At 50.2% G+C, this 10,507-nt stretch overlaps 1 protein-coding gene across 1 annotated transcript; it reads right to left on the bottom strand.

Annotated features, from left to right (window-relative positions):
• Positions 1-8,209: 8,209 nt before the first annotated feature.
• LOC119462187 (presenilin-2) lies at positions 8,210-10,246 on the bottom strand. Its single transcript, XM_037723533.2, has 2 exons — positions 9,992-10,246; positions 8,210-9,496 (listed from the first exon to the last, which is right to left on the bottom strand). The coding sequence occupies exons 1-2, from the start codon at positions 10,244-10,246 to the stop codon at positions 8,210-8,212; spliced, it is 1,542 nt and encodes a 513-aa protein (XP_037579461.2).
• Positions 10,247-10,507: the final 261 nt, after the last annotated feature.

Raw genomic sequence — 10,507 nt, forward strand, 5'->3', positions numbered from 1 at the left:
ACAAGCGCGCTCCCGGCCTGGTGCTCGGCCATTATGGGACCTGAACGCTTGGAAAGGGGTGTTTGACCTCAACCCGAAGGTGCCCCCACCTCAATAGGTGCTTGGGGCGCCACATGGGAAATGACCGCCACGGGAGCGGCCCAGACACCACTTGATTTCCGTGCTCACGTTGGTTTCGACGGGAATTCAGGGCGCAGGCTCCTTTCCCAAGCGTATCACCCCTGAAGGAAGCCGAACGCCAGGCCGGGGTACGCTTGTACCCTTTTGAACCAGTGGGTGCCCGGCGGCGGTGAGAATCGAACCCGCAGCCGAGGCGGGCGTTCTACCACTTGCCCCGTGTTGCCTCGATATGCACTCTATCCGGTGCCGGTTCGCACTATATCTAGTACCGCCAATCGTGCAAGACAGCAGGCAGCATCGAGTACCCGGAAAGAGGAGAGAAGAGGCAATGAAGGCTTCACTTTGAAACATTTGCCCAGCGTAGAAGCTCGGCCACTGAAGTACATTGAAATGCAACAGAGGAAACGGACGAATCGAGTGGACAGCACAAGCGTTCGCAGCAGCATATGGCGCGTTCTTTAAAATGCGGATACGAGCACATATATAACGCTCGTGAGGAATCAAGCCTGTCGTGCGACCGCTAAATTACAATCAAATCTGATGTTACTTTTTTTTTCAGACATAACTAACGTTGGGGAGCAGCCCTCACGGTTTTTGTTTCCAAACTTTCTTATACGCAAGCACATGCTGCTGATGATGATGACGACGATGAACCTCTGTCATTGCTCGCACCCATTAAGGGGGATAGGCCAACAATCGGGCGGCAGTGGGTATGCTAAAGAAAAATCGTATTTGAAAACGAGAAACGCAAAGTAAAAGACAAACAAGCACATGTGTCGACTGGCTTAATTAATTCGTCTTCTTGCTCGTTTACGCTTGAACTTCCTTCAACTGGTTAGTTTTCGATCCTGTTCCGCGACGCGCTTGAAGGAGAACGAGAAAAAGCATCTATAGAACCAACATAAAAGAAACCGGCAAATTTCCCGTTGTTTACGTACGCGCTATAGTTTTCTTCAAGACAGTAAGGTGATCAAATCAAACAATGTACTCAGTGAAACTTCGTACCCTGTTCTTTAGGTATGGATCTTTCTCTTCTTTATTTCGATGAAATTTGCTTAGGTATCAATTACCATGTCATGAAACCTAATTGGTTATGAAGCTAATGTTTTAATGTGGAGCTCACGTCAAAATTCTCGGGGTTTTCTTTTTTTTTTTGTATTTCGTCCACCCTATAACGAATATTGTAATTTCCATATCCCCTTGGCCAAATCACCCGCTATAATGATTCTGACGATGACAGTGATGATGGTCTTGATGATAGGTTCGGCCAATGTACTCTTTGTGGCAAGTGGACTCCATGTTAGTGTCACAGCAAAATGCAAAATATAAAAAAATAAAAATCGAAAAGCAAACACAGTCAAGAACTCCACAATACCGAGCGCCGTGTGCGACTGTTTCACCGCCTTCCACCACAGCTAATTTAAGGAGGGCTTTCGTTGTGGCTGAGCTACCGACAAAGGCACGTGCTGTAGAAGAAGAACAATTAGCTTCCGCGAGGTAGCCCGTATTCGATCTGTTCCACGGCTTATGAAAGCGGCCCGTGAGAAAGGCGACCTCAACGCAACCGCTGAAGTCTTTCCCCACCATCGAACGGAGCCCCTCGGTGCCCGGCCCCTCCCAGAACTGCCTTCTAGCCAACCGAGCCACCGCAGCCTTCGGGCTCCGCGACGCGAAGGGCGGGGCGAACATGGCCTCCGTGACGACCATGACGACCGACTCCTCTTTCACGCCGAGGCCGCCGGCCAAGGGACTGCTGCTCAAGCTACGCGCGTTCCCCGCCCTGGTCTTTCTCGTCTCTCTCATCGCCGTGTGCGCTACCCTGGTCGTGCTTGTCCTGCTCTACATCTTTGTCATCCTCACCGACAAAAGCAACGTGAGCGTTTCGTGGACCGCCGTGACCTCCGACGCGGAAGACGACACGACGGCCGTCGAAGAAGTGCATGACCAGACAACGCCGCACGGTGGTTCCACGCTCGCGACCATGCGCACAAGCTCCACGGAGAGCGCGGGAACCACCGCAGAGTCCGCAACTGCCGCTGACGTGTCGTCTTCAAGTGACATAGCAACCGCATCGATGCGTGAAAATCTCACTATGACCGCAGAAATCACTGCACAGCCTACAGTGGCCGATGACATGTCGTCAAGTGACATAGCAACCGCATCGATGCGTGAAAATCTCACGATGACCGCAGAAATCACTGCACAGCCTACAGTGGCCGATGACATGTCGTCAAGTAACAAAGAAACCACATCGATGCACGAAAATCTCACGATGGCCGCAGAAATCACGGCACTGCCTACAGTTGCCGACGACGTGTCATTGAATGACACGCAACCTACGGATAATCACACCGAGTTTCCAGAATACGCGAACGAAAGCATAGCGACCAGCACTACGAACGGTACGCCTTCGGACCGCACAGAGGAAGCATTCACCGTTACCACCTTGACCGATCTCGTCACGTTCACCGAGACCATGAACGAGTCGTATGACTTCGCCCAACAGTTCAGCAAAACGTATTCGCCAGACCTCACGACGGAAACCGATGCTCTCTCGCTAAGCAACGACTCAAACAGCTTAATTAATGAATCGACGGAAGCCTCGACGCCTCACACATCGAGCGACGAAACTGAAAGTACGAGACGACAGAACATTTTACAAATTAATGTGGAACGAGCGAATGTAGATGAAAGGAGTGCGCCTTTAGATTCCATCATATCGAATGTTGTTATCGATGTATTTACCCATTCAGATTCTACTTCTATTGATGCTGCCCTCGCCTACACTACAAATAACGACGCTGACGCCGACATTTTGGTGGAATCCACCCTCAATGTCTTTCGCAAGCAGGGCGGCCACAACGGGGACGCGTCTACCTTACGAATCGTCCCATTTCGTGGAATCAACCACCAATGAAGCCCTGCATGTGGTAGTGACATCGCCAGCGGCACCCACGGAAACCAATATACACGATCGAACTGCAGTGCTGTGACGAAAGACACGACAACGTATTCCTTTGATAGAATTAACGGCACGCGAGGGGAGTAATGAGTTTCACACAATAACGGCCGCCAGAAAATGGCGCCTGCGAATCATCCGCTTGTTCCGACGCACGCGATTGATCTTCATTGTGCCATACATCGGAAGCTTCAAGTCAAGATGCGACCCCTTTCAACACGGTGCGGGTCGCAGTACAACGCATCACTTCTATAGTTTCAGTCAGCACAATGCTATACACTATAGATTGAACTTGGTTGACGTTCTCGCTACATTTTGCACATTAAAGTTTTAAGTATATATATGCGCAAGCTTATTCCGCGAAAAATAAAACATGATTCGAGGCACTTGCTCTTTCTTTACGACGTATACTTCGCAGATTACTCATAGCAATGACATTAACACGCGTTTCAAAAAACATGTTAGACCCTGTGCTGCTATACATAATGTGTCATGCAGGCAGTGATTGATCACCTGGACCGCTCACGTGCGCCACCAGGTCCCAGTCAACGGCTATTTGCAGTCAGGTGGCTTAAGCCCGGTCCACATGGTGCAATTTTGCAGTGCCTTTCTCGCAGCTACGATTTCCGCAAATGCGAACTTCGCATTGCTGTTTCACATGCACCGAGCGCGGCAGCTGCGATTTTCGCATTTGCGAGCATCTAAACGAGGACTGAATTATTCTTGGCGTCAGTTCGCGTTGGTGAAAACAAAGTAAAACAACTTAGAAACTGTTTTCATGACAGTTGTTTGGGTTCGACTGCGTTACTTTATCAAACCAAAAATTAAGCAGGCCGGGCACAATGACGTGTCTACGATCCACGTAGTGATTGGTTCCCCGTACTTGCCGCATGTGCGTTTTCGGAGAGAAGTTCAGCACTCCGATCATCGCAAAATCGCACGCGGGAAGGGTCGGACGGCCCATGTGCCGCAACTGCGAATTCGCAAGTGCGAAAACGCAGTCAAATTCGCACCATGTGAAACGGGCTTCTGTTTATAAATCCATCCTCATGACTACGAACGCACACACACGGTAGTGCACGGTGCATTAAGTGCAGGAATGTGTGCGCGTTCACTGTGTAGTTAAATACGCGTTTCACTCGCTATTACCTACTATAGAAATGGCAAGCTCTGATCATTCAAAACGTCCTCGCAAGCTGTACACCGTACTATACTCGAGAGAGAGAGAGAGAGAGAGAAGTTTAATGATACGAAATGCAGAGAGGTCAGCCTGAGGTATATTCCTCTAGCCAGCTACTCAGCGTTGGGGGAAGGGGATGAGAGAAAGAAAGAGGCGCATGATGAGAGATGATGACGAGAGAAGGAGAATGTAAAACATATGTCAAGCAATTTGGTATGCTCAAAGCCTACAGTCCAGACCCGTACTTTAAACAAAAAACGGCAAGTTTGCACTCGGTCGTACAAAGCTTAGGCACAGCGAAACTGTCGATCCTCAAGTCTTACAGGCTGCTGCTGCTACGTATTGCCTTGGTTGCTGCTAGGTCTTAACTTGGTTTAACTTAACTACGCTTTCGCTACATTTCGCGTGAATAGCGCTGTACGCGTCCGCGTCTACGAGCGACAACGTTCCTGGCATGCCACAAACGCAGGCAGGCTGACCAAGGTTGGCACAGTGCCAAGAATGCTTTTGCTTGCCGACGCCGAACGCGTTGGCGACATTTCGCGTGACTAGCGCTGGATGCGTCGGCACCTACGAGCGGCAGCGTTCCTGGCATGTCACAAACGCAGGCAGGCTAACCAAGGCTGGCACAGTGCCAAGAACGCTGTTGCTTTTCGACGCCGAACGCGTTGGAGGCTAGCGGCTCGATATCAATCGGCCAGCTTTTTTTTCTCTCTCTCTCTCTCCTTGCTCAGCGCGCCGCGGAGAGAAGAGAGGCGGGGGTCGGGAAGGGAGGGAGTAGGCGAGGGGGAGACCGCATGCGCATGCACGCGTTCTCCTCCTCCTGGTTGCCATGGCTACGTCGCGGCAGTTTCTTGATACGAACCACAAATTACGGCTGGCTTAAACAGATTCACTGTTAAAAGTCCAGTAACACCTGGATGGCCTTAAAACTCGATTGAGCGTCTGGTCAAGGGCCTAAAATAACGTCCTCCAAAACGGTGTGCTGCCGAGACGCGTAAGGTCATTGTTCGACTTTTGACGCTCTTCCACGTACTTAGGGCAGTCACAAAACACATGACCTATAGTCTCATTCACATTGCACAACTCACAGTCTGGAGACTCTCTGCGTCGCATGAGGTGCACGTATCCGCGCGTAAACGCTACCCCCAGCCTTAGTCTGTGCAGAAGAGTGGCACAGCTGCGTTGAATGTTCGGTGGTAGCCTAAATTTCATGGTAGGGTCCAATCTCTGCAGTCGTCTGTGTCGATTATCCGGATTGTCCCAGTGCTTTTCTGTCGATTTTCGGATGACACTGGAGAGAAGGATACTCGAGGACAACTCTCTGTGGTAAAGAAAGGAAAGCTACGGAGGCAAAGTGCGCACAAGCGAGAGCGCTTGTGCGTGGATGAACGTCCTGCACTTTCACCCACGTTAGTTTAAGCTGGGGAAGAGAAAGCATAAATACCTTATTTACAACAGCTGAATAAGACAAAAGACACCGCCGAGTGTTAAAGTTCTCTTACTTTAAAGCGAAGCTGTTAAGATCTAGGTTCCCCAGGATCATGCCCGCGTGTGGAAAAAAACTATCATCATCAGCATTTGCTTTGGCTCCATGTGCGAGGCGGTTTCCCACCAGTTGCGCCTTAGCACAGGCGTCAAAACGGATGATGGATGGCCTATTGTTATACCCCTCGCCCCCGCCGATGCCTCTTTCACAAGTGTCGGAATACTCGGCGGCGGCACGTCCCACCAATCGTTGTGCCCCTTTGTCTCGAGACGTAGAGATCGCGCGAGCAGTTGCCCTTTGGACTCACTATGGGACGGACGCTCGTTTAACCACATTTTTCAGGATCCTTACGTCAGGATCCTGATAATTCCGTGCAGTGTGCCGCGGCTATGGACGCTGTGGCTCATAAGCTAGACTATGACGATGGGGCGGACTTGGCGCAGCAAACGCACTACTTGGCCATCGCGCCGGGCGAAAACAATACGTCGGTGTCCTTGCTATTTTATGAACATGCCGAAGACGCTCAATATAGTCAATAATCATAATGCATAAATTCACTATAGTAATATTCACTATAGCAGACCCACCATAGTCACGGCTTCGCTGGCTTCCATCTTCACAGTAGTGGAAGGGCTCTGAAAAAAAATGTTTTAGGCTTTTCCATTCTGCGCCTGGACCAACGTTAAACGCTCGCAAGTGGAAGCTTCGTCGATTCAGCGTCTCATCCGAGAAACCAAGAGCGCTGCCAAATGCTGCCGGACTACTTGACGCAGTAACACATGTGCAGAAGCTCCTACCCGTAGCTTTCCCTTCATTTCCACAAAACGTTGTCCACGAGTATAGTGTTCTGCAATATCTAAGTTGTCCTGCTTTAGTTTACTGTCAAGAAAGTGAATTGCCTGGTTGCACTCAAGGCATACAACACTAAAATGGGCATCACAAACTCTTCTCTTCGCATGCACACGTGATTAGAGCGTTCGATTCTATTTTTAAGCCCCATGCGAATAGTGAAGTCTAGACAACGAGGAGAGTTTTTTCACGACCACATTTGGCGGATTACAGTTTAAAAATGTAAAAACGCGCCCGCGACCGCATTGTTTAGAGCATTAGCTGCCAGCGGTCACTAAAACTATTTCTCGCTTTAATAGTCTTACACACACTTCTGTTGTCGTTCCATCGTCAGCTCCTTGGCCAATCCCCGGTCATGGCCATGTTTCAATGTCTAGAATAGCCATCATCAATTCGGCGCCTTTGCCGTTCGTATTGTGCTGTTGCCTGCTAGACCCGCCGTAGTAGCGCAGTGGCTATGACGTTGTGCTACTGAGCTCGAGGTCACGAGTTCGATCCCGGCCGCGGCGGCAACATTTTGACGAGGGTGAAATGCAAAACCGCTCGTGTACTTCGAGTTATTTGCGCGTTAAAGAACCCTAAGCGGTCAAAACTAATTCGGAGACCTCCATTACGGCTTGCCTCATATCAGATAGTGGTTTTGCTCGTAATACTGCAGAATTTAGCTGCTGCTTGCCAGCTCAAATTATGCTATCTTTGTCTGTACTGATAAAAATCAGAGTTGAGTGTTAGTATATGGTATCCCAATTTCACAAATTCTACGTAATTTCGCTAAACGCTGTCTCAGGACGCAATGCACCGACCCCGTTAAATTTTTTACTGCATCATATTTGCTGAATTTAACTTAAAGTACTGTCCTGAATTCACAATAACTTTTTGGACGAGTTTGTGCGCAGTGTGTGGTTAAAATAACGAGGGAACACACATCCGCACAAGGGAGGAAGCCTGTTTTGTCATCTAACTTGTTCTTTATTCTCGAGAGCGTGCTCACAACAACTTTGTTTTCTAAATCTAAAACATGCGCATACATTGCAAATCTTGTCTAACTGGCATGAGCACACTGCTTAAAAGATAGACACAAGGCTCCTCAAAAAGTTTTATTTGTGAGCAGTCTACCATGGTCGGCAGGGCTGAAACAGCACCTTGGTATCTTTAAATATAGCAGCCATGTAAATTGTCTGCGAAACAAGAAGCTTGTGTGTTTGTGTTTTCTATCGCTTTCTCGAATCCGCCGAAACTAGCCACTACCTGCCAATAACACACGTGGTCTTTGAGACCACGAACAGAGTAGGAAACAAAAGCTTTCACTTTTTGAAGCCTCGCATCGACCATACGATCTACAATTCAACATTATTCTGTATATACCTATGTATTTTCATAAAATGTGCATTCTGGTTTTAATATACAAATAAGAAACTTATAAATCGAAAGCGCTCAATTCGGGCAGTGTGAACACCGCGGGGGTTCCCCTGTCACGACGAAGAATGCAAAAAATAATTTTTTTCTGATGTTGTTCTTGGTTTACTGCTTAACTCGATTGTATAGCTATCTCATTGCTATTGGATATAGCAAAAGCCAAGTTCGCTGCCACAGCTGCAAGCGACCGCTATAGTTAGAAAACGATCCCGCTGACGTCATTGATGAAAGGTTCGGCGAGATGAAAGCTGGAAAAGTAGGCCACGATACCCAGGCCGATCGAGAAAGGCAACGCGGGCAGCGGCTTCTGAAAATACACCAGCAGAGAGAGGGTGAGCAGGATGCCCACGATTATGGACAGGTAGCAGGCGATCACCGTCAGCGCGGTGCCGTGTCGCGACGCCTTCCCCACGAGCACGCTGTAGAAGATGAAGTCCCCCAGGCCCATCTTCATTCCCCGGTCGCCCGACATCTCTGCACTCGATTCGCGCTCTCCCTGGTGCCTTTCAGCTCGGCGCCGGTGAGCTCTGCCGTGGTGACGGCACCTGTGAACACCTGCAGGGGGAGGCAGCACCGGTAACGGAGCGTCCTCCCTGTCTGCGGCGCCGCCTTCGCCGTGGTAATGGTGCGGCTGTACCGCGCGCAGCTCTCCGCAATTCTCCGGCACGACGGAACCGGGGGCCGAAGAATTCGGGGTCGACCCCGTGGAAGTCTTCGCATCGGACTGGTTCCGACATTCTCGCGCCTTATCAGTCGACCAGGGTGTATCGTTTGCTTCCTCTGGATCGCTAAACCGGAGCAAGTTCTCTTCGTTCTTCGGCGAAGCGATCGAGTCAGCGCGCACCCGGAAGGTGGAGGCCAACCGCGAGTCCTCCGCAACCACCTCGAGGCAAGAGCGAATCGAAACCGCAGTTTTGCTCGTACGATCGGCGCACTCGGAAGTCAGATCTCCCCTCCGAGCTGGAGGATCGGACGCCGAATCCGTGGGTAGGAGCACCTTGTCAGCGAGAGACCGATTCGAGCAGGCAGCAGTGTCGCAAGACGAGCGGGCGCGCGTCAAGCCCGCGGAGCTACTGCCGATGGCGTAGCACCAAGCGGAGGAAGTGGAGAACACGAGAGCCGGAAAGAGCGGCTCGTTTCGCTCCTTGGCCGTCTCGAGCAGGATTCGGAGCGGGCCCAGGACGCAGAGCACCGCGAATATGTCCCAGACGGAGACAAGCACCAAGAGAATCCACGACGTCCACTCGGGGAAGGACTCCTCCAGTGTCACGGCCATGAGCACGGATATGTACACAAGGTAGCCCTGCTGCATCAGGAACGGCCCGTCGTGGTATAGCGCCGTGATGCCGGTCACGCCCACGTTCCATATGAACAGCGAACACGTCATGTGGTCCAGCGGCGCGTTGAAGTAGAAGGCCAGTCGGCCCAGGTAATAGTAGCCCGTCAGGAAGAGGAGGACGCCGCTGCCAGTTATCATCCAGGCCTGTGCATACGCGCAAATAACGCACAAATACTAAGGAACAGTGAATGGCCGCCAAGGACTGCGTTGTATGACTCAGGAACCGAATAAAGAAGCTTCAACGTTGTGTTAAATGTTTGTTATGCGTCGACGGCATTGAAAATCAGATCTTCGCGATTAGAATATATGCATTATCCTGTTCTTACGAATCCATTTAACCTATACAGAGTGGCTCCTAAAACATGTGTTGAGGACTTGTAAACACACACGCGTTCAAGCAACCCTGCATTACACGTCTATCGCTGTACCGAACACTTGAAGTCTCCTACAGCACGTAACACGGCGTTGATAATTTACATTTGACCAAGAATATGACCAAGGCCAAGAAAGTCATGACTTCTTGTACGCAACTTCATGTCGGCCGGAATGGCTGCGCAGACTGATGCACGGTAATCAAAGAATAAGGAAAGCGATACTGGTACTCAGGAACACCGAGTGAACGCTATCATGCCTGCTCACCTTGATGATGTTGTAGTGGCCCCTCTTGTACAGCAGCACCAAGGCGCAGTTGACGATCATGAGCATCAAGAGGAAGCTCAAGGCATTTCCGAAGGAGTTCATGAGCACGACGGTCTCCGCGCCGGCGTCCTCCGGAAATCGAATGTAGCCCATCTGTAGGTAGTCGTTGTGGCTTTGCTGGAGGACGCGCGTCAGCACGCTCACGCTCAGCATGCAGATGGAGACGGCCACGATGAGTGTGATGACCTGGTGCATCAGGGAGGCAGAGATAATACCCCTTAACTGGTACATATTTCAGGTGGCTAGACCCGACAATTAAAAGCTACGCACCTTCGGTTTTACCCTTTCCGTAATTGTCTCATTGCAAATGTGCCAACGAATTGAAGCAATTTATCTTGAAGACGTTACACACCTTTGAATTCTAATTTAGTCTTATCGTCATGACTAGTTCGCCAGTTTCTTTCCTCTGTGTGCGTGTACCCAATGCATTCGAGTAATAAATGAGTGGACGCGAGT

This window comes from Dermacentor silvarum, chromosome 8, assembly GCF_013339745.2.
Source record: "Dermacentor silvarum isolate Dsil-2018 chromosome 8, BIME_Dsil_1.4, whole genome shotgun sequence".
NCBI lineage: Eukaryota > Metazoa > Arthropoda > Arachnida > Ixodida > Ixodidae > Dermacentor > Dermacentor silvarum.

Excerpts from the sequence above, each read along its gene's own strand:
- LOC119462187 (XM_037723533.2), bottom strand. The coding sequence starts at position 10,246 with ATGCACCAGGTCATCACACTCATCGTGGCCGTCTCCATCTGCATGCTG. Across the intron at positions 9,497-9,991 it reads GCCACTACAACATCATCAAG|GCCTGGATGATAACTGGCAG; the intron begins GTGAGCAGGCAT and ends GCGTATGCACAG.